Here is a 24,844-nt window from a genome sequence, read left to right on the forward strand (position 1 = left end):
CTCTGAAATGGCAGGGGTGAAATTTAGTATTAAACTGCCAATGGACAAAGATGCACTTGAATATTGTATTTCTATAAATCATGGAACAAAGAGAATACGTAAAATTAGCAAATCAACCACCCAACCAAAAAAAAAAAGGAGAATCCAAAACTGCCAACTTGCCTCACATCTCATCATTGCCCTGCTTGCTATTATAGCCAACCAAAAAAGCTTTGGGAAAAAAAACGTGTTTTTTGCTGCCACATGGTTTTCCATCACTGGACTTGAGAGAGGGCAACATGGACCAAAGGTGGGTATTTGGGGCCTGGAGTCATATGTTACATTAAACTACGAAGTGGTTTGTATGGCAATGGTTTGGTATTGTGGGAACCCAGCCACTGTGGTTTATAAATCATGATTTATGGCATAGTATGTTATATGAACCAGCTAATTCTTCTTAATTAAATAACTCCAGTTAGTAGCACAGTGTGTGCACTCAGTCGTTCTCTCTCTGTTCTAACTTAGTATAACTGAGGTGGATACCTCTTCTGTTCTGCTTGTCTGGCATTCCTGTCTAATTTGCTGGAAGGAAGGGATGTTATCTTCCTTGTGGCAAATTCTTTTTTCTATCACAGCCTATATACGAAAAGAGTTGCTGACAATTACAACATGTGTGCCCATGTGCACCCTAGTCACTTCTTCCCCTTTAAATCTGAACTGTTGCATTATTCTATATCTTGTTATATAGAGCAGTCCTCCTTTAACAACTGCCTTGTGTAGTGACTGTTCGCAGTTATGACAATAATGAAAAAGTAACTTTATGACCAATCCTTGTATTTACAACCTTTCAGGTCTGTAAAGCAAAGGAAAGCTGAAGTAAGATTGTAAGCACAGTTGCGGTTTCACTTAACAACCACTTTGCTTAATGACCATTGCTGGTCCCAACTGTGGTCGCTAAACAAGAACTACCTGTAATCTTATACGTGTATCAATACATTCAGTTACAGTGGTACTAGCTGTCATGTCAGTTTTTAAAATTAACATTATAATGCAGCAACTTTTCACTCCATTTATGTCATCAACTACCCATATCCATGTTTTCTTCATGGGAAATAATCAGAGAAAAGCAGGACCAGGTAGTAACTTCTGTAACCTTCATTAAGTATTTTTGATCTGTATGATGATAATGGCATCCTTACCATGAAGAATGAAGCTGCTTGCAGTTTTGCTTTTATTGGTTAAGTCAGCACTTTTTGGAAGGCAGTTATTAGTTGTAATTTGCTTGTTGCTGGGCGACATAGCGAATGCTTCCAATATAGTTATTAGAAGGGCAAGAGGTTACGTTGGTAGTTATCCTTTTCCCATGTCTCTCTGCTATATAACCAAGGAAGCCATGGTGATAGTAAAGAAAGTCCTTCAAATCTAAATATTTTGCTTTTAAATATCTGGATAGTAAGTGGAGGACATCACTCACAGAGTATTGATTTTTGGATGACCTGTCACCTATTAAGAGGGGAGCGTGGGCTACCCAGACTGTCTGCTGGGTTATTCCTTTGTCATGACCATTCGAGAGTGCTACTCTGCAGAGGAGGGGGATGTCAGGATCATACAATCAAATGAACCCAGTAATGCTGGTTCCTGTCAGTGCCAGTTGGACTGAGAAGCTTGGACGCGTGTCAAGATTGTTTGTGCTAGATGGACGGAGCGGGGAATCCCAACAGGAGCTGAAGTGCTGGGAACCAAGGTCATCGCAATGACTTGAGCCAGGTGTGGGCGGGGGGAAATGAGCTCACTGAGAGGGGAATGTTTTAATTAGGATTTGCCGGCCAATTTTGACAGTTGAGCTTTCTCCCCATTCTTTGCATCATCACTCTTCCAACCCCTCTTTAAAACCGTGAGGTGTGGCCCACCCCCAACATCTGCCCATGCTTGCTTTAAGTGAATTCACTGTTCCTAATGTGAATAATCCTTACTGGTATTACTATTTTGCTGAACATCTCTTCTTTTATGATCACTTGCTCATAAATGTCCATTTATGGTATTGTATCCCGCTAAGTCTTTTCAGAAGCAATTGCCACTTGGCCTACATTATGTGTTAAAGATGTTGGATTATTCTTTGATTTGAAGAATTATTTACCAATTTAGCCATAAACGTAATAAAGTAAACAAGCATACTGCTGCTTTTTAGCACTGTCTTCCTAAATAGCATTTGTATTTATGTTCCCATTTCTCCCCTCCCCATTTATGGACAATTAGCTGGTGTTTGGGCCGTTTTGCTTTTCAACAATTGAACTCTTCATTTGCAACTGAAGTACAACTTTCTTTCTTAATTTCTCTGACTTTGCTTGACAGCAGTAGAAAAGAATTCTTCAAATCACTTACCACAGGGAGGGAGATTGTATATTTTGTGGCCATTCTCATAATTATTTGCACCTTCACATGTTTAGCTCAGGATTGTTTATAATAATAAACCGATGTGTAACTTTAATAAATGTAGCAGATATAAAGCTAATAGACATCAAAAGTAGAATTCTCTTAGGAGTTTCTACCAAACTATATAATATTTGAAACCAGTAAAGATGAATGTTCCCTTCATAATATTGGATTTAAAATACAGCCTTGTTCCCTTGGTTTGTAACAGGTGCCAGCACCTACCTAACCTTGGCTGATTTTTTTTTTAAAGCAAAACAAAATCAGTTTTGGTAGCTAGTACTTGGATGGGAGACCATCAGGTAATTTCAGGGCCACAAATCAGAAAGACAGTGAAATCATTTCCTTTTTCCTTTTTTACAAACCCCGCCCCCCAAAACCACAAAATTGATGTGCCCATTTGTCCATCACAGGAAACACTACCTCCAGAGAGACTGTATTCCTTGCCTTTACCTTGTTAACATGAATTAAAAGCTAATTAATATGTTTTCTTCTACTATAGAACCAAGAATTTTAGCTTCAAAAGGTTTACAGTATATCTGTATAGCAACATGTTTTCCCTGTGTGCATCTAGTATGAACATTCGGCAAAATAAGTAATTGCAGAATTCTTGGGTGCCCTGCAGTTATTCAAGGAACAAATTCTTTGTCAGACAAGAAAACTTTTAAAAAGCTATTTCAGCTGGAATAAACAATTTAAAGTGAGTTTTGTTGAATGATCCTTCAGCCATTTCTATCAATTGTGCTCCAGCTTTCAACGTCTACACAGATTATGTGATCATTCCATAAAGTTGTTACTGTACTATAATAGGCTTAAAACATAGAAAATAGTTCATCAGTTTCATTAACTTTAAATACAAACTTTGTTGAGGGAATTAGTATTTGTGTTGTCTTGCACTCTCAATATTGTGTACAGAGCATTTCCAATCTGCAATAGTGAGGCAAAGAATGAATGAATGAATGAACCAATATATATATATATATATGTGTGTGTATGTGTATATGTATATATATATATATATATATATATATATATATATATATATATATATATAAAAGTTAACAACTGTAGAAGAATTACATTTCATTAGTGCTTTGCTGACACCTCATGCAGTCAGTGGGAGCCAGCCATTTTACATGACTGGCAAATGAATGATTAAAGATTTGCAAGACAATAAAGACCTCATTTGTTATGTTCTGAATGTTTATACAGACCAGTGTTTCTCAACCTCACAAGTTTAAGATGTGTGACTTTAACATGGCTGGCTGGGGAATTCTGGGAGTTGATGTCCACACTTCTTAAACTTGCGGAGGTTGAGAAACACTGATACATTTAAATCAATAAAAGCTAAAATTGTCCTGCTGAGCTTGTTAATGCACAGCAATAATCATGATATTCTCATGGAAGAATTAATTGGTGTGAAAAAATGAAGAAGAAGCAAGGTCAATTCCAACTTGGCTATAAGGTTTTTTTACTGGTTTCCCCAACAGGTTTTCCTTAACATGCACATCAAATACTTTTGGGTTTTGAAACTTAGGAGTCTTATAAAATATGTTTTCCTTTACCTACAAAATAGTGTAATTTGAAAGTCTGTACAACTTTGTATGGACCTTTATTTACCTGTCTTCAGCGGGATTGTAGAATGTATACCCCGGTTATTTATTTTTATTAATAGACTTCCTTTTTGCTCCCAGGTGAATCAGAGTTTGCTTATACTAAATTTTGCCTTTCCAGTAAATATTCTGCTAAAAAGTAAAGAAATTCAAATAATCTCTAATTATAGTACAAAAAGTTCAAGGAACTTATGAAGAGATGAAAACCATATGTTGAACCTGGCTAGAAAAATGTGAACTACTTTGGGCCCTGTGTTAGTCACCGGCTCTTTGGGACTGAACAAAATGCTGAGATTCAATAGAATCTCTTCTTAATATTCTTGCATAGGATTTTATGCATTTTTGCAGTCTTATGTATCCTTTAGGTGGCTAAGCACCACTGAACTCCTTTGTAAACATAGACAGCATTTTATGTTTGGAAGGGTTGCACATTTCTCTACAGAGGTTTAAGTTTTTTCAATAAGTGGTTTAGCTGCATATACCTTCATTTGACAGATGATTACCAAACATGGCAAAAATGACCCCAAACAAATTAAAAACAGTAAGTTTATAAAGAACAATGTAATTAATGCCATCTTGTGATTAGTACTGAAAAATATTTTAGCAGATAGTCCGTTATGAACAAACACCACAATGATCAAAATATATAAACTGTCCTTTTTCTTACAAAAAATATCAAATGTTTGAACATAATAGTGGACAAATTAATCTATTACAGTGACAATTACTGAATGTTTTGGAGTTGGCTCTTCTGTTTCATTATCATCAAATATGTCTGGATAAATAGGTAGCTTATCTTTGGGACATTCCTCAAAATAACTTCTGACATATTTTCTAACAGGCCATCCTTTATATTCTTCAGGTTTTCTACATTCTAAGCCATTATAATGGACATTGTAGTGGTGCTTCAGCCAGTAGAAAAGATAATGGATGTTGTAGTCACAACTCCAAGGGTTTTCTCTAAGTCGCAGTATTTTCAAAAAGTACAAATGTTCCAAGACACCATATTCAACATTTTGCAGAGAGTTGTTTGATAGATCTAATTCTTCTAGATTGATGAGTCCTGCAAAAGCAGCTATTCAAAGAAAGAAAGAAAAACAGTAACAATTAGTAATGACAAATAAATTACATACCTGTTTAGATAAGTTTGTAGTACTTGTACACTGGCTGAACTTTACTGTGAACCTATTCAGATAGTCGGCATTTTGCTTTAATAAATCAAAATATAAGTAACATTTTGGACTATCAAATAACTGTTTCATTTCTCCCTTTGAATTAAAAACTGGATAGTCTTTTAATACAGTTTCCTGCATTGTCAAAGCTGGGAAATAATGGTTATCAGCTCCTAAACAAAGTGAGTTATTAATCCATGGTATGAAGTTGGTTTAATGTCCTGATTAGATAGCAAGGACAATTCCTGCTTCAGACAGAGTGAGACACTATGGTTAATATTTTGATTGTCATGAAGGAAGGGGGATATGAAACAGCTGACAGAAGCACAGACAGAAGCTCAGGAAGAGTGAGTTGGTCAAGAGGGAAAACCAATGAAGTTGTGATTGAATGGAGTTGATGAGATCCTCAGAAAGAAAGTGGAGAGAAGTTTTAAGGAACAAAAAGCAAGATATGGAGTCATGTATGGACATGGTAGTATAAGGATAGTTTGCCAGAATAAAAAGGTATGGAGAGAGAGTGCATGGTGTTGGTCTAAACTAGATTAAGATATATTTTTCTTTCTTTTCTCATGCCATTGCCTCTTTCACTTACTCTTTCTGATTCCTTTTCTGTGCTTTGCATAATTTTGCTTATTCTGAGAGATAGTGTGATGGTTCCATATATAGCTAGATGTAATTACAGTTGTTCTTTAGGCTAATCTGGGAAATAGGGATGGAGAACACAGTACAGATATACCTCTTACTAATTCCCTCCATGGTTGTAGTGATTGAATGCCTGAAGAGGGCTACACAGCTCTTTTGGAATGAATCTAGTATTTTTTATCTCCTCCTTTTGAAAAGTAAGTCTTCCATATAGGACAAACTTGTGGAAATTGGAAATAACACTGGGTTCATTATGAAAAGGAATATGACTCTGTATGTCTATATCTACATATATCTATCTATCTAAAGCAGTGTTTTTCAAACTTGGCAAGTTTAAGTTGCATGGACTTCAACTCTCAGAATTTCAACTCTCAGAACTGAAAGCTTAAACTTGCCAAGTTTGAAAAACACTGATCTAAAGAGTGCATTTAGATTTGTTCAAAACCTTGTCCATTCCCAACAGGACTTTTTTACATATTGCATGTTTGGATTTACATGTTTGGATCCTGAACAATAAGGAAACAAGTAAAACAATCACTAAAAAATGTATATTTTTGGAAAACCACTTTATGAAAAAATTTTGCATCATAAAAATTACAGAAGAAAGGCAATGATCACTTTAAATACCATGGTTCTCATCTTCATAAAAGTTTGCTCACCTGGGTCTATGTGGACTATTCCATTGCTACTGAGGTTTAACACCTTCAGGTCATCAATGTCTTCAAACTCCTTGGGTCGTAGTAAAGTGATTTTATTACTGGAAAGATCAAGTTTAACTGTGTCTGGAGATATATTGCTAGGGACTTTTTTTAAATCTTGAGAGGAAAAAAAATACAATTACAGGGAGAGAGACATTATAAACTTGGTGTCCAATGTCCTGCATGTATTAGCGAAGTTTTCCATACTGTATAGCCACATAGATTTCCCAGCGGCACTATTGGGTCATTTTACCTTTCAGAACTGATACCCAATCACAGTAACTAACATCAGTAACTAACATCAGCTTGGCTGCAGGGTATTTTAAGAACTATCTCTTGCAAAGTGATTCTGCTCATCTCATGCACATCCCAGGAAATGCTCTGGGTCTTGTCCCTGAGAGAAATCAAGAGAAAATGGTCCCAGAGGCAATCTTTCTCTGTAATGACCCCAAGCCTCCCCCAAAAGCCATTCCTTGACCCAACTATCAGCCAGTCTTCAGCCTCCCCTTTCTGAAAATGGTTGTTGAGGTGATGGGCCTGCAGCTGTGGCAAGCCCTGGAGTGCTGGACATTTTTCAGTTATGGTTCAAGTCTGGGTACAGAACTAAGGCCACATTGATTGCATGACCAATGGTGGGACCAGGATAGGTTTATTCTGACCTTACTGGTTCTGTTTGATGTCTCAAATTCAATACTGTTGATCATGGTATCCTTCTAGACAGTCTTTGTGGATTGGGAGTAGTTTTATGGTGGTTTTCCTTCTTTCAAAGGGGAGTTTTAGCTGATGTCAAGTGTTAGGGTCCTCTGTTGTGAGGTGCCACAAGGTTTGACTCTTTCTCACACACACACCCTATTCAATAGCCCTTGGGAGAGGTCATCTGCTGGGACAGGGTCATTTTGTACATCTTGACTCTGGACCAAACAGGAGATGTGATCAATGTTTTGTCCCAGTGCCTGGAGGCTATGAGGATCTGGATGGGAGGAACAGATTCAGTCCCAACAAGATGGAGTGGCTGTAGGTTCAGAACCCATCCAAGTGCCAGTGAGTTTTCATTTTGTGTTCTGTATGGGGTCACACTCCCCTGTGCCGAAGTAGATCACAATTTGGGAGTCATCCTGGACTCAAAATTATTGTTCAAAGAGCAGGTGGCAACTATGGCTGGGGGGATTTTTGCATAATTACATCTTTTGTGCCAATTGCAATTATTCCTAGATCAGGGGGTTCTTCCCACAGTCACTCCACTTTGATCAGAAAGGATTGGACTACTGCAACACATTCTAAATTGGGCCAAGTAGTTACAGCTGTACATACTTTCTTCATGTAACAGCTCTACTATGAGAATGTACTGATTACATTATCTGGGTGCAATCTGGGTGCTGGTTGTCATCTTTAAAGCCACACATGGCTCAGGACTGGAGTGTTTTTTAGACCACTTTCTCCCTTTTGTATAAGCCTGTTGACTAAGATCTGATAGGGAGAGCTCCCTCCGGGTTCCTGCTCCTGAAGAGTGTTTCCATCAGGAACAATGGGGGACACCATTTTCTGTTGATGCCCCCTCTTCTGGAATAGTGTTCCCCCAGTGATCAGGTTGTCCTCAACCCTGTCATATTGTGTAAAGCAATTAAGACCTAGCTTTTTCAGAGTGCCTTTGGGGCCTGATTTGAATCGATTCTATTCTGCAGCGAAATCTGGGTTGTTTACTGGATGCTGTTCCTTGGTGCTCCAATGTAATTATTGTTTAAATGTTTATTGTTTTGAATATTGTTACTGGATGGGGCAATGTTGTCCGCTCAGTCCTACATGATTGGAGCAGCATTTAAGCCCTAGTAAGTAAATAAATAAATACTATGCAATTGACATATACAAACCTTTTCTTCTGCAGTCTAGTGTTTGTACAGGAAACACATACATGTGGCAAAGTGAAGAATCAAATTCAGGTCTAGTGACTTCAGGTTTTGGTTGGGGGCCCACTTTTTCGCCACAAAGCTGTTCAACTTGTATCAGCTTGAGCTTTTGACCTCTCAGTTCTTCTGGATATACACACTTAGCATAATTTGCCAAGTTCCTGTTTCTTGGAAGCTGCAGCATCGTCATAAGTGATTCCATCTGACAGTTGCAGTGCCAAGGATTGTCATACAAGCGTAAGTAAGTTAAGAGAGGCATGTAAATGAACACCTCTTCTGACAAAACCTTAAGTTTATTGTGCTGTAGTAAAAGTGTGGTCAGTTTGTTCAAACCCCAAAAAGCTTGAACCTCAATCTTTGATATCTCATTCTGTTGTAAGTCTAGACTTTTCAGTTTTGGGAATTTGGAGAACATGTTGTTCTTCAGCTTACGAATTGCATTTTGTGCTAGGAGCATGTGCTTTAAATCGTCAGGCCACTCAGGCAGTACAAATGTCAGTTTTCTTTCTTGACAATCTAAGTATTTCTCAAACAGAGAAGTGTAGATGTCACAGGGGGGACTTGGGGTAAAGCGCTTCACAGTGCTGGATGCTTTTCCTAAGCTACTTGTCTTTCCATTATTTGCTTTCTTTCTTGAATTTCCATTTCTTGTTTTCCTCAGATCAGCTGCTTGACTAAAGAAAAGTAGTATTATAATGGTAACCACTTGCATCCTGACATCCAGCTGGCCCCAATTACTTTATAGGGCAGCTGGAACAGTAAGAGTGTTCCTTTGAAATCTGAGTTCGGAAGTCTTTAACGTGATTCTTTATTAAGGAGGCACAGCTGGGGTATGTGGAATTTCTCTGTTAGGAAAAAAAATGCACAGTATTATAAAGATATTGAGGTGAAAGTTGACAGAATAAATTAAAACCAAGGCTATAGCTATTATTTCCAATATAATATGCACAATATCATGGCTTTAAGGAAAAATGAAAAATAACTGATTACATGACACCTCTCTGATGTTCTTTGCAGGAGCATCCATAAGAGGGGGATTGAAAAAGTTAAGATGGTAGCAGTAATCAAAGCCCCCCTGCCCTTTAGTGCATCTTGTGTATGCAGCACACATAAAAAGGGGCAGGGCTTCAGTTGTGTGCCCATGGCCACCATTCTGATTTTTTTTAATTCCCTGCCCTGTGGAAACCCTTGGTCCTGTGAGTGAACTTTATGGTGAACTTTCACAAATTCATCAGATGAATTAGGTAAGCACAAACATATTAGAAATTGTAGAGCATTCCTAAATTAATAAAACAAAATCCTCACAACCAAGAATCTACTTTTAAATATTTGGTCTTCTACTGTACGTTGTCATACTGGACAATACAGTGTTATAAATCATCATTGTATCATTTGAAATAAACATTTATTCATTCTACATATATCCCATGATATCCACAAAATTGATTCTCTTCCCTTCTGATGTTGGAGAAGGGATCAGAGAAAAAAAAGAAGCTATTGAGTTTGATTGCTCTATAGCATAGATTTAAGACTTTTTAGAAACGTCTTTCCTTAATGTAAAGGCTTGCAACTGTGCTGATGAGTTAGCATAATTGTTTCTTGAACCAAGTCTAGGAACTGTCAAGAATAGAGAGCTTCAGATTTTTCCTGGGGACTTGGTGGGCAGTTCTACTGAGTTACTCACCAGCGACGGGTGGGTGTTGAAGGACTTGGATTGAAGTCTGACTCAGTTCTAGCAAGACCAAGTGGCTGTGGTTATTGGAATGGCCTAGGTCTGGGGATTTTCATCTTTACTCTTAAATGGGGTTGCACTTCTCCATTCAGAGTTATGCACAACCTGGTGGACCGCTTGGGCTCATCGCTCCTGCTCAAAGAGCAGGTAGCAGCTGTGGCCAAGAGGAACTTTGCATAGTTCCATCTGGTGTGCCAGTTGCACACTTCCTGGACTGGATGGCTCTCCAGATAGTCACTCATGCCCTTGTCACCTTATGGCTCAACTACTGCAATGTGCTTTACATGGGACTGCCCTTGAAGACTACTCAGAAGCTTTAACTGGTCCAGAATGCAGCAATGCTGGCAGTGGTGGGCTTGCCTTGTCCACATGACACTCCTGCTTCATGAGCTGCACTGGTTGCCTGTGGACTTCTGGATACAATTCAAGGTGCTGGTTATCACCTATAAAGCCCTACATAGCACAGGGCCAGGTTATTTTAGGGACCACCTGTTTCTGCCCAGCTAGTATGAGTTGGTAGAGTGGGTTTGCTCAGGATTTCTTTGATTAAACAATGGCACCAATTGGGGCCCAGGAAGCATGTCTTACCAGTTGCCACACCTGCCCTCTGGAATGAGATCCCACTGAGATCCATATGGTCCCCACCTTGATGGTATTCCAGAAGGCCTTAAAGACCTGACTGTTCTCCCAGGCCTTGGGCTAGAGTGGATGGGCATCCTTGTTGGTTGTGTTTTGTTTATGTTTTTCCTGGTTGCTTGGCTGGACCATTTGCTTCATTGTTTATTGCATATTGCTTTTTTATTGTTTTGTTATGCCAAAATTGAATATAATAAATAAAATAAAATCAATTGGATTGTTCCTATGTGCTTTTCCCTGTTCATCAATCCCAGGGAATCCCTGGTTTCCCAGGAAACTCCAGGAGACGAAACGACTGAAGAGACCCCTAGAGTGCCTGCTCTCGGAATATTTCCTTAGAGGTTTGAATAATCCCAACCCTGCTGTCCGTTAAACTGAATTAGGGGAGTATGTGCCTTCTAAGAGAATTTTATTTATGTGTTGAGTATTTTAGTCCCCAGGTTATCACTGCCTTTTTTCTTTTATTGTATTGGGTGCATTTTTAACTTGTATGGCACCCAGAATCATTATGAGTTGGGCAGCCTTGTAAATTTGATCAATCAATCAATCACGATCATATTGCAGCTAGCAGCCATCTCAGTCTGAGCATTGGGGATAACAAATATGTGATGTCAGTAACATAGATAGCATATGTTTTAATGTAAGGCAGAGTTTATTTCCTAATGTACACACATTTTAGTATATTGTCAGCATGTTCACATTTTCTAAGTAGATTTTGAAATATAAAGCAGACCCATTAAAATAAGAAAGCGAAGTTAGTTTTGATTACTGTAGATTCAGTTGACTTGTTACATAGAAGTTTAATGTGAAAGTTCTGTGTGGCAGTGTAGTTTGTTCTTTCTATTTTTATAGACCTTATGGCTATAGAATCCACTTGGTTCTGGATAAGGCAGCTGAGCCACAGGCTTCGTCACTGCCCCAAATCACCCATTGACTAAATTGAACTGAGTTACTTCCATAGAGCTATTAATGTGTCCAGTACCTATCTGGTAGTACTCTCATGGTAGTCCACCCTTCTCCTTGTCATGGAGATGGCCTTGAGGGAAATATTCAGAAGCCATTACAAAAACAAAGGGGGAAGAAGCATAACCTGAGCCCTGGGAAAGGGGTGTTGTGGCCAAAACCTGGCTCACCTAAAGCAACCAAATCACTTGGAAAATACAACATAACTTTATTTGCATGCATACAAGCAATAATACAGCATTATGATTGTTGTTGTTGGTTATAGTTGTTATCATTATATTTCAAGGCCACCTAACTCCATAGTAACTCTAGGCAAACAAAATATATCAAGAAAAGAAAGATGACAGCTAACTGGAAATTAAAAACCCAAGAAGCCAAGCAGCCAATAACCAAGGAAAGGGGCTCGACTCCCATTCTAGCCCAGGGCCTGAACAACCAGGTCTTAAGCAGTAATGAAATATGAGAAGGGTAGGAGCGGTAGAGTCTCCAGGGATCTATCATTCCACAGAGTAGAGCCATCCCCAAGAGAGCTGCTTTCTAGGTTCTGTAGGATGATACTGCTTAATGAACGGGACCTAGTAGGCTGGCTCCTTGTTGTCTCCTTGGGTTATAAGAGCAGGGGAGGAAAAACCCACATCTGTTAACATAGCCTGTCTCAATAGAACTTCATTCTCGTCCTCTTGTGGAATTTGTTTCCTAATCTGGACAATTTGAAAGGCTGACACTGCACTTACCAGGATAAATCTGCATTGTCTTGTCCAGAAAATGTTATTCTTGTTGATTTGTTCTTAGTAAAACAACCACGAAGTCCAGATCAAGTTCAGTGCGTGTTCTTAACACTCAGCTTTTCTTTAGCATTCTCCAAATATGTGGCTAGGGGCAGTAGTTGAGCTGGATATGAAACTGTTCCTAAGAGTTTTAGGAAGCTATGACAATGAACTTAAGTCAAACACAAACCACTGTGGTGTAGTGACTAAAATGTTGGCACTGGGGATACCCAGGTTCTAGTTCACCCTTAGCCACTAAAGGTCACTGGGTGTCTTTGGACCAGTCACTGTCTCACTGCAACCTATTTTACAGGATTTTTCTTATGGGGGAATAGCAGGAAAGAGTGCTGTGTATGCCACTTTGAATTCCAGAATGAAAGGTGGAATCTAAATTTGATAAACAAGTAAGCAAATAAATAAAATATTCTGAGTAACTCTTTAGGCAGTGTCAGCTATCTCCCTCTTGTCTTCCTTCTTCCCCTTGCCTGTAACTGGACTGAGTTTCACACTGAGGAGAATGTTTCATTTTGATTTTGGGTGGTTTGGTGAACTCAGCTGGTTGTGGTTTATTTTAACAAGTCATGGTAACCCATCATGTGCTGGTTATTTTCCTCAGTGGAGTCAGGATCTAAGGATTAACTTAATTCCAGTTTCAATATTAAGCCCCTTCTTGCCTATTTAAAAGCATTTATGTTGGATTGCTGTAGACTATGTAGAAAATTCTGTTTTCAATAAAATATTGAATTTGTAACCCAAAATAGGGAAGTTTAGGATAGCCTGTACCATGCAGCATTTTTTTAACCATTTGTGATCAGCTAGAATCTTTTGGTGATCAAAGACTATACTCAATAACTGGGGGTGGTGGGTGGTGGTGGTGGAGTTGTGAAGCCATATTACATAGGTTAGCAAGAATAGATTGTTGGGGGTGAATTTGGAAGGTTTCTTTTCCTTTTGTACTTGTGATAGGATAATTTTAGGATTTACGTAACAGTTTTCATCTGTTTCATAGCTTAAAATGGCAGGAAATTATGTCAGTTTTTAGCAATCACGGTGAAAGAGGCATCAGATTTCAGCCACTTAAAAAAAAAAAGACCTTGATTGCCACAAGTTGCCTACCTTGCTCTAAGTTTATCATTTCTGTTTTGGGTACTTCAAGATTTCAACTAGAATATCAAGTCTCTGCAGCCCAGACGTCTCCAATCTGTTGCTGTCATTTTCATTTCATGTCCTTTTACTGTCTACAGTGCAAATATTCATTCCTGTTCTAAGTTTAAACTATTTTACCTAATAAACTAGTCCATATTTAGAAGGATGTATATTAACCAAGTCATTTTTTCCTCTCTCCTGATGTGCATTTATGTCTTCAACTATGTACTATTTTTCCTGTTTAATGTAAATCTTCTCATTTTTGTTGAGGATCTGTTTCGTTTCTTCTTTCCCATTGATTTAATTAAGTGAATATATAATCAGGTTCACTCATAGGAATAGAGAATGCATAGCAAAGGGTTTAGCTGCTCTTCTCTAAGCCAAACTAAATCTGGATTCAATTTATGACAAGTACCCTTAAATAACTAATGCTAAATAACTTCTACTGTTCATGCCTAAAATGGAGCATCCTCTAAATAATGTAATATAAACTTTTCTTTGATCAAATTAGATTACTCATATTTTCAGTAACTGAACTTTATATTGTTATTTCCCTTGGGTTGCCAATTTGGGATTTTGCCAATTTTTATTAAAAGTACTGGTATGTATTGCCTCATATTTTTCAATAAAATCAAGCTATTGATTTCTCTATTTTAGGTCAGTGTTTGAATTTACAACAGTTAAATGTTTCCAAATGTCAAGGATTAAATGTAAGTATTCTGCCAAGGGTTGGATATGATTGAATGGATAATTCGATTCAATTCTATTACCATTACAAATGTGAGATGAAGTTAGAAACTTCAAGGTGGAAGACTGAAATTATAATTTTGATTTCTGCAGAAATTGTGGGCTTTGAAACATTAAATAAAATATGCTTTGGGTATAAAAACTGACCATACCTTGTAATCAGGAAGAACTTACATAGATTCCATCTCAACAATGGTTTTTATAGGCAGATATATTAAAAAAAACCCTGGAGGATTATATGTATGTGAGGCTTCAAAGAGGACAATTTGCCTCAATATTTCTTAAAATGCTTTTATAAAAACATTTACATTTGTCAGCCAATTCTATTGGGATATTAACACCATCATTTTGGAACAGGTATAATTTTGGTGGGTGGTGGTGGTCTGAAAGCAACTCATTAGCCATCTTTACTGATAGAAAGAAATACAAGTTGGTAGTTGAAATTCTATATTCACCTTTATATACTGAAGACAGCATCCTTTCATACCGTATTTATATGAATAAAAGAGAATGCATTGTTTGGAAGCATAACTACAAACTGATTGAAGTGTTTCAGCTGAAGATAAAATGAAGGTTCTCTTCTAGAAATATATCAACAAACCCTAGTTTTATGGTAGCCTGGGATGGCCTCAGACATTTTATGATCAAATCTATAGCCTTCAAGTGTTGAACTTCACTGTTCTGAACAGCTTCTGTTCTCTTCATTTCTGTTCTGTTCATTTAATAGAGGCAGTCCCACCACAATAAGCTTAACTGGATAATGTAAAAGCTGATAGTTAAACCTATGTAGCCCATTGTTATACATGAAGATCTTTGGAGTGAGGTGATCCTCCAGAGAAAGTTATTTTAAGAACAGGATGACAAAATTTAAAGGGACCCAACAATTTTTGTTGCAGTTAAAATAGATTGCTTGGGGCAATTAATTTGGAATGTAGTAGTGGTGTTTTAACATTACAATATTTCTAACTGTTAAAGTATTGAATCACTTGAATTGCTGTTGATACAGAATGATTGTATCCCATTTTAAATAATAAAACTAAGTCTGGCTTTTCTTTTTGAACAGGATGAATTAATAAGACATGTAGCGGAAGGATGTTCAGCTCTTATTTACTTGAATTTATCTCATACAAACATTTCAAATGCAACGCTAGCACTTCTGCCTAGGTAATATACATATACACATATATATATACATACATATACATCAGAGCAATGAATGTATGGACTGTATGTAACACAGAAGACTTTGAGGAGTTCTCTTATTGCTATCTTTGTTAAATCACCTGTCTCAACATCAAGTTTGAGCTTAACCACATTGCAACCCATTAAGGATGCACGTTATTCCCAAGAAAAAGCAAGTGCAGCCCACTGACCCCGTGTCACCCCTACTGTCATAGTTTGCAGACCATGGTCTGGGAGGCAGAGTGCATGCTAGTGAGACAGTCCCTCCGATCACAATAAAGGAACTGGAAATATGCACAGGCAGAGGTGCATATGGCCGCCTGGAATAAACTGTTATTGGACTGGAGGCAGCTCCGTATGCTCAAGGTGCCTTCTGGAGCATGGGGAGGGCCTCTGCTGCTTACGGTGGATAGGGCTATTTGGTCTGCAAAATTCTGGAGGACTGCTAGATGGCAGCAAAGATCCTTTTCCATCTCTCTGCTTCCATCTAGTGGTCGTCTGGATGTTGGTAGGCCCAATCAGGTAGCCCTAGTGGTAGACTTCTGTTTCCCTTTTGTCCCTGTCTGTTGTGTCCCTCTTTTCCTTGACTAATGTGAATACTAGTCAAGTTTTTTCTACATTGGGCATCAGCTGGTATGCTGTAAGTGGTGAAGGTACTGGACCAAGACTGGAGAAATTCATATTCAACTCCACCTTCATCCATTGAAACTTAAGGCCAGTAACTCTCTCAGCTTAACCTGCCTCCTATGGCTGTTCCTGTGGAGATAAAATGAAGGAATCGCTTCATATAAGCCTCCTGGAGGAAAGGGGAGGTATTATTCTAGCAAATAAAAATCTTTACAGTATTTCAACAACTCTTATTTGTTGCATCACTATGATGATTCTTCATTTCACAATGAGAACCTCAATTGAGAATAAGTTTTTCAAGGCCATCCAATTAATTTCTGACTAATTAGTGATAGCTTATGTCTTCCCCCAAAAGGGTGAAATCCAGTGCTTCATCTCTTGTCTACCTTACCTTATAATACAAATTTTAACTCCTGCCTTTGAGCTCCTTGTATTAATTAAGACTCACTTGCTTTGGAAACAGACAAGCCAATGAAAGCCTACAAGTCAGTGTTAATTTTCTGCTGTTTACAAAAAACATACAAAGCATGCCTAATTATGTTTGACATGGAAGCAGAGAAGAAAAATAGAAGTGCATATATATAGCAAAGCTATTGCTTTAATAATTGGAAACAATGTTTATAATGTACAATGCTAAATATATTTGGGAAGAAACCCAAAATAACAAGACAATTGCAACAGTTTAAAGATATGATGTTCAAAAAGGTGCTGCCTTCTTGGATTGAGACAAGGTGGGCTTCCTCAGGGAACAGTCTTTGGACAAAACTGGGGTTGACATGGTACTTAATAAGGGGAACTGCTATTTTTCTAATAATGGGTTAGATTCTGACCATTTCTTTCCCCGCTCTCCCATTTTGTACATGTGACAAAAATCTCATTTTCTTCAAAATTCTAGAATCCCAGCAATAATATTGGCCATTCATTCCCCTATTTTCAGGAACATTGCCATTCCTCAAAACTTTGGTGCACCCCAACCAGTTAAGATAACCTAAAATATGTGCCAAAAATGTGACTTAAGAAAAAAGTTTCCCATACGAGGTGAAATTGTACCAGAGATGTGGCCTTATAGCTCTTATAAGGCAATGAGTTTCAAAAAAAAAAAAAAGTTGCTACAGCCAGACCTGAAAAACATCTTCACCAGTGCACCTTGGAGAGAATAGGGACATACCAAAAGGCCTCTCTTAAGAGGAGAGGCTGGAGAAGAATCATGCAGGAGGAGATACGTAGCTTAAATCCTGTCCTTGCAGTAACATCAAAAGACCCAGAGACCCAATGAACTGCTAAAGATTCAAACAGGCCATTAAATCCAGATTTTGGTCACAAGCCTAATATTTTCCAAGAGACCTGATCACATAGATACTTAGTGCTGTAGTCACTAGAAACTGAAAGCTGCTCATGGGGACAGCCTGACCTTTTTGAAGGTTCCTACAGCTGCAAGGCAACCTTTGTGAGAGAGATTTCCGTCCTATCAGCTGTTCCTTGTTCCATTCCACAAGACCCATGGGCCTTAAGAATAACTGGCATGGCACTAGCTGAACAAATTCTCTAACACATTTGCAGAATGATCCTGTACATACTGATTCGGTTGTAAGCCCCACTGAGTTTTGAAATGCATTCATAATGTGCATTGAACTTCAGTCTTACTGAAGAATTTAAAATAATTAATAAATAAACGGGGGTGTTTTAGTGAGTCAAAGTCTTGGGGCCTTTATTTTGTTTTTCTCCCTTTTTCCACAAGTAATGGAGTGTCGAGCCACTGACCTACATGACATCTATGGAGTTACATCAACATATTAATTAAATTGAGTACATTTATAATACTTGTCACTAAGAAAAAAAGAGTAAAGACAAATATTTATTTTTCTCTTTATTTTATTCTGGCTTTGCCTTGCAAACTTGCAGCAGGTTCTCACCATATTTATCCAAAAGCTAGCACCACTGATTTCAACTGAACTTTCTTTTAGATAAATATTTTTAGAACTGCAGCCAAGTTGAGACCAACAATCTGATGTATCTGTGATGGCTGTGTAGCACATATGCATTTGCGTAATTATTCACATTTATTTGATTTGTATTTAATTATACAAAATCTGAGTGATAAGAACTGACATGTTAAAACCTAAATATGAAAATTTAACCATAAATAATCCCATTTCTGGGCAATCAGAACCAAGTGAGAACCTGAACACCTCTGCAAAATTCTGAGATTTGTTCTGGAAGGATATTCAGTAGTCGGTACCCAAAATATGCCTTTGTTTGCCCTCTCCTCTCAATATGAGGAGCCTGTGAGGTGGTTGTATGATACTAGGTGACTTATTCTCCCGCCATCTTGGCTTTTTCATGTTTTTAATTTATGTTCAGTGTTTTAAGATTGGCTATGTTGTTTTAATTGCTGCTGTGTTTGTACACTGCCCAGAGTCACGTTATGTTAGGGTGGCCATATAAGTATTTATTTATTTTAATTTTTTAATCCTGCCTTTATTATTTTTATAAATAACTCAAGGTGGTGAACATACCTATTACTCCTTCCATCTCCTATTTTCCCCACAACAACAACCCTGTGAGGTGGGTTGGGCTGAGAGAGAGGGACTGGCCCAGGGTTACCCAGCTGGAGGTTTTATTAGAAACTTGAATTGTGCCTGAAAGGAAGAAGAGGGCTAGTGCAGACGATGGAGGCCAGACAACATGCTCCTTCCATTTCATAGCCTGTAGAATGGATGAGCTGCAGCTTTCCAAATGTCAAACAATGATTAATAGTCAGAGAACAAAATTTGGACTCCAGAGCTTTTTCCCTAGTCCCCAGTCCTGAAGACACTCATCTGCTGCATATTTGCTTATCATAATTTGCTTAGTCCATTTATTTATAAAGATAGCTTCCCAAATGCTTATTGTTCTCTCTGTCCATGCTTTTTTGGCTTTATTAAAAGCAAACGAAGAAGATGAAATTATCCTTGTAAACAAGAACAATGTCTAAATGTCCGTTGTGGTATTCGTTGCGGAAGGGTGAACTCCTGGAGTGAGCAGGCATTTTTCCCCCTCCTGGGATTCAGAGGTTCGGTGCTACCTGAGAAGGAGGGTTAAAGCAGACCCACCCTCTCCTTCCTTGGAGAGTTGGTTTGGTAAAAAGGAATGGAAAGCAAGCGTGGGCGTGGGTGTGCCAAGAAAGAGAGTCAAGCCCGGAAGCCAGCAGAGAGGTGGGAAATAGAAAGTCTGACCCAAAAGCAAGTGCCTCAGCAGGGTCTTCAGGCAGCAAGAGAAAAGTTCGGTTCCTGGAGCTGCAGGACCACTGAGAGGCAGAGCTGAGAGATGGGGAGGTGGAAGAGCCCCAGCAGAGTCTGCAAACCAAACCAAGCCCACCCTGTGGCAGCAGCCCAGGGGCAGAGCTCCAAAAACCAGCTCCAAAAACAGGACTGGGAGTGCTGGGGTGGGGGTGGGAGAGAAGAGCCCATCCGCAAGTCTATGAAGGGGTGAAAAAGGTTTTCACACGCAAAATGAACTGAGATTGGCTAGGAGAGCTGAAGACCTAGGGGGAAAGGAAAGATTTAAAGAGCTAAGAAATGGTTACGGTAGGAAAACAGAGTGCTGTAAATACAGGAACAGGAACACTGAACATAGAGACAGAAATTTAAGAATAGAAATAGTTGTAAACTTATAGGAAGGTAGTAGAAAAAGATAGATAAATTTTGTACAATAAGACAGTTTTGTATGGGGAAACAAATACAGTCTTTGTGTCTGTGTTCTGTACCATGTTAAGAAAAACCCTAATGTTTGGACACATACAAACAGTTAATGACAATTCCTAGGCCAAAATATTTCTTTCATGATCTTATTGAACAACTCCATAACTTCATAATGTCCATGTTTTTTCTTTGGCTTCCAGAACAACCACTATTTACACTTTAGAAAGCCACGTTGTGAATGTAGCTTCCTTGCTTGCCAGATTGGCTCAGGTGCTCAGTACACATCCTCAAGTGAGGCAGGGTGGTTGTTCAAACACAGCCAGATAATCTGAGCTCCCCTCTCTGCTGGAGGTGGGAGAAGTTTGGTTCATTTTAACAAGAGGCAGAAGTCTGCTGATGGAGGCTGAATCAGAATGGGGTTTCCATTCTTCCCAACACCCTCTGATTAAAGTGAGATCTCCCTAGAAAGCCAAAGAAAGTCCATATAAATGAAGCAGAGGCACTTGTACTTTGTCTAATCCAGAGTAATAGTCTTTTACTTCTCTGTACAAGTCAGGGAATAGCATGTAATTTCAACTATTATTCCACACTCCAGGTCATGTTCATGATTTTCTCTTTAGACCCTTTTCCTTAGAATTTCCTTGTGTTCTGTGATATTCTGAGCTGGGAGCTTTTTATATGTAGCAAACTAGAAATTACATTTTATGTTGTCATTTTTTTCTAAGTCACTGTGATTTGAGCAGCTTGGTATTTTATTTCCAGACTTCATCACTGAAAGTCTGAAGTTAATCTTTAGTTAAAAGAGGGGGTATCTTTTATTTTTTTAGAATGTGTGATTTGTTTATATCTTATGAGATTGATCTGACTCCCAAGTAAGGAAAGGAAGGGCTGAATCCTCTAGCCAAATGCCTCTATGCTACAAAGCCAGAAAATGGCACAATATTAAAATTATTATTATTATTATTATTTTATTATTTTAAAATCACCAGAAAGTGACACTTGATGTGAGTGCCCTATTTCTGTCATATACTAGAGTTAGGTGTTGGATGCTAGGTGAGGCACTCCCTGAAAATAGGTGGCAGTGGTGGGACCTACCAACCCATTTTTCCAAACCAGGATGTGAACCCTGGGGATAAAGAACCTGAGGGCTTCTGGGAAAGGAGGTTTGAGATCTGTAGTCGTCCACTCTAAAGTTCAGCTGTTCCATTATAAGCTATATCCCCTTTAGCTGTAATGGCATGTGGGAATGACCTTGAGAGGCGAGGGGAAGAGCTGCTGCCTAGGGAACAATCAGATAAAAGGGGGAGGAGCCTGCAGCTGCATAACAGGAAAAGAAAGAAACTTGGAAAGGATCTGTCCTAACTGATCAGGCTGTAAAAAGAGACAGTGGGAGATTTGTATTTTCAGACTTGCAAGATTGATATCAGCCTCCCAGGTAGACCAGACAGGAAACATGACAAGATGAGCTAATCCTACTTTATTGTAAGGCTACATTAACAGAATCTTGCAAGTCTGAAAGTACAAATCTCTCGCCATCTCTTTTTACAGCCTAATAAGTTAGGGCTGATCCTTTCTAAGTTTCTTTCTGTGCCTGTTATGCAGCTGCGGGCTCCTCCCCCTTTTATCTCATTGTTCCTAGGCAGCAGCTCTTCCCTTTGCCTCCCAAGGTCATTCCCATATACCATTACATTAGCTTTTTGTCTTAAGTTTGGATCAACTGTGTTCTTTCTGCATCTCTAAATAACATTTGAGTTTTTATTATTTGGATTTTGGAATAGTTACATTAGCTTCCACTTACAAAATAGTTTTATAAATAACTTTTATAAAATTATAAAATAAAATATATAATATTTTATATTATAAGTAAATAATTATAAATAAATAAATAATTTATAAATAAATAAAAATAATTATAAATAAAATATATATAAAATAAAACAAAAGAGCCAGTTTGGTCTAGTGGTTAAGGGAATGGACTAGAAACCAGGAGACTGAGAGTTCTAGTCCCACCTTAGGCATGAAAGCCAACTGGGCGGCCTTGGATCAGTCATTCCCTCTCAGCCAAACTCACCTCACAGGGTTGTTGGGAAAATAGGAGGAGGAAGGAGTATGAGGTATGTTCCCCACCATGAGTTATTTATAAAAATAATAAAGGGATATAAAATAAAATACTTGGCTGTATTAACATTCATGCATTGCTCGCTTGGGAGCCATGTATATTTATTCTGTATTTATTTTATATTTTAACTTTTAATTGTAATTGTTTTAATTGTTCTATGGTTTTATTGTTGTAAGCCGCCCAGAGTCACTCGCTGAGATGGGCGGCTATAGAAATCAAATAAATAAATCGAATAAATAAATAAATAAATAAATAATTGCCACCCACCATTATTAGCTCAGGTTTAAAGAAAGGCCTCTGAAAATCAGCTGCAGCTTTTCTACTATTTGTGTTTCTGCAGTTCTGTTTAAAAAAAGCTCTTCATGCTACCTAGATAACAGCAACAACTATTACTACCTTCTTTCTCCTGCTTATTTTTCCAGCTCATATAGCCAGCCGAATTTAGTGTTACTGAAGAAAAACAAAGGTCATTTGTAGGGAGTACTGTCCTTAATAGCCATTAAAAAAGCATCCTCAGTTTGTGGTAACTTCATAAACACACCCAAGTGTTTTGGCAAAAATACAGTAATGAAATTGAATTTTATAATAATTTTATTATAATAAGGCAGATACATATAATATTCATAGCCCTTACCTTCTTACAGAGACACTTGTCCACAAGTTTTATTTACATTTTTACTTTAATATAATTTTACCTTAATGCTTCTTTAAATTTAAATAATATGTAAGCAATTTTATCTGTACATTTGGGTTCTTTTTTCTCATTTTAAGAAAAGAAACATTAGTCTTAAGATAATGAACATGATGTCATACTTTCCTCATTATGGGTGTTTCTAATCCTTCTGATCTAGTTTTTGCTGACTAGTGAACTTGCCTTAAATGTTGTCCTAAACTACATCTATTGAAGAACGTGATGTCTCTACTCCTAATGATAGATTGCAATTTCCTTTCTGCAAGCTTTCATTTCTGGTAACTGTGGGATTGCAGTTTTTCCCCCCAGCTATACTATAATTGCATAAAATCATTAGTTTTCAGCTTGACAGTTTCTATATCTGCATTGTAAAAATAATTACAGTTGTTGAAGGGTTAGTGTCCAATTCAGTGTTTGCCTTGTGTATTGTTCAATTTTCTTTACGTTCTCTCTCATTTGATTTAAGTAATTCTTTTCTATAGATGTCATGCACTGTGACGTTGTATATGTTTACTCAGCAATAAATCTCACCGTGATCAGTGGGACTTACTCCTAGATAACTGTATAAAACATTACAGCATTTAATTTTATATGTGAGCATTATTATTGTTGTTATTTACTTTTGTTAGAGTAACTGCTTCAAGACTCTGTACAGTTACATGAAAAGGGCAGTTAGAACATTTATTTAATTTTTGCATGCTTTCTTCTTCTTTTTAGTCAGTCTCTTTATTTAGTTCTGGTTTTCATATTGCAATATATTTTGTAATATCATTGTAAAGTTAATGTTACAACTCTGCCATTGAAAATTGTTGATGATTCATGCATTTCTAATTTAGGACATGTTTTGGTTTACAGCCAAACAAAGTAATTTTGAAGTCCAATTTCATTATATTCACTGTTTCTTGTAATTCAGTCATATATGTCTGCTCAGAAACCTCACTTGTTTCTGAATGTAATGGGACCTACCCCAGAAAAATGTGTATAGGATTGCAGCATTCACAAAGCAGTTTAAGCATAAAGAAAAATGAAACAAACGTTCTTCAGTACTTTGAGAAAAACGCCCATTAAACTCTTAGCATCCACCCCAGTTATTAGAAAGCCTTCCAGTTAGAGTATCAGATTGCATCAGAAATTTGAATGCAGAGATACAGTGAATGCTTTTTCCTTCTTTTCTTCTGATAAAGGAGCTTCCCCAATTTACAGTTTTTAAGTATAGCTTATTGCAGAAAATTCACAGACAAAGGGTTACAGTACCTCGGCAATGGAAGAGGATGTCAAAAGCTCATCTACTTGGATATTTCAGGCTGCCTCCAGGTTTGCATTTCAGTTTTCCTTTTCATACTGTAGGGAAAGTAATCCTTTAGAGGACTGACGTTACCCAACACTCATGGTATACTGCAGGAGTACAAGCCCCGCTGCAAACTTGAGAGGTTTTGAATTACATTACCACAGCTGCTTTAATTTTCCTGAGGAATAGCACTATAGGCTTTTGGCTCAGTTCCAGTGGGTGTCTTAACTATAAACAAGTCCTTATTGCATAATGAAGGCATGGATTATTTTGTGGGGCGGACTTAAAACAAGCGTGCTTTTTGCTGCATTGCTTCCATGTATACATTTGAAATTCCAGATGCGCAGAGCTTAAAAATACTTGAGTGTGCTGGACTAGGGGAACAACGAAACGAAGTTCCTTGAGGGAGATGGGATTTCCTGAAGAGGAAAACAAATGATCAATGAGCTTGCTTATATCCTTGCTTTATCAAGGACTGGCGTGTGGTACAGTATTGTAACTTTCTAACAGAAAGGGACAATGATATACTAAGCTGGGTGCTTCAGGAAGAAGCATTGGCAAATGAAATGCATCTCAGGCATCTGATGCATCTCTTCCCCCAAATGCCAATATATGTTCAAAGCAGATGGATTTTGCTCACGTGATTCCAGAGGGGCTGGGAAGCTCATGCCATTGAAAGCTCATTCCTTTGAAACAATAGCCTGTACCCTGTGCAATAACCCTTCAGGTTTTCCCAGCTTCATTGTCAAATGACAGGTATAGCTGATGGATAAGCCAGTCGCCCTTCTTGGAGTGATAGATGTCCTTGTCTTGATGCACTTCTGGAAA

The 24,844-nt window shown here is 38.0% G+C and overlaps 2 protein-coding genes across 2 annotated transcripts in view; one reads left to right on the forward strand and one right to left on the reverse strand.

Annotated features, from left to right (window-relative positions):
• The window catches only part of FBXL13 (F-box and leucine rich repeat protein 13), an 82,546-nt gene that overhangs the window by 39,299 nt on the left and 18,403 nt on the right, over nt 1–24,844 (forward strand). Inside the window, exons 10-12 of the mRNA XM_063309360.1 lie at nt 14,340–14,392; nt 15,493–15,593; nt 23,913–24,042. Of these exons, the coding sequence (XP_063165430.1) occupies nt 14,340–14,392; nt 15,493–15,593; nt 23,913–24,042 (284 nt within the window). The remainder of the gene's footprint in view (nt 1–14,339; nt 14,393–15,492; nt 15,594–23,912; nt 24,043–24,844) is intronic.
• LRRC17 (leucine rich repeat containing 17) lies at nt 4,555–24,162 on the reverse strand. Its single transcript, XM_063308076.1, has 4 exons — nt 23,983–24,162; nt 8,403–9,283; nt 6,496–6,651; nt 4,555–5,097 (listed from the first exon to the last, which is right to left on the reverse strand). Exons 2-4 carry the CDS (start codon nt 9,148–9,150, stop codon nt 4,727–4,729), a joined length of 1,275 nt encoding a protein of 424 aa, XP_063164146.1. The 5' UTR covers nt 9,151–9,283; nt 23,983–24,162; the 3' UTR covers nt 4,555–4,726.

The sequence above is a fragment of the Candoia aspera genome, chromosome 7 (genome assembly GCF_035149785.1).
Source record: "Candoia aspera isolate rCanAsp1 chromosome 7, rCanAsp1.hap2, whole genome shotgun sequence".
Lineage (NCBI taxonomy): Eukaryota > Metazoa > Chordata > Lepidosauria > Squamata > Boidae > Candoia > Candoia aspera.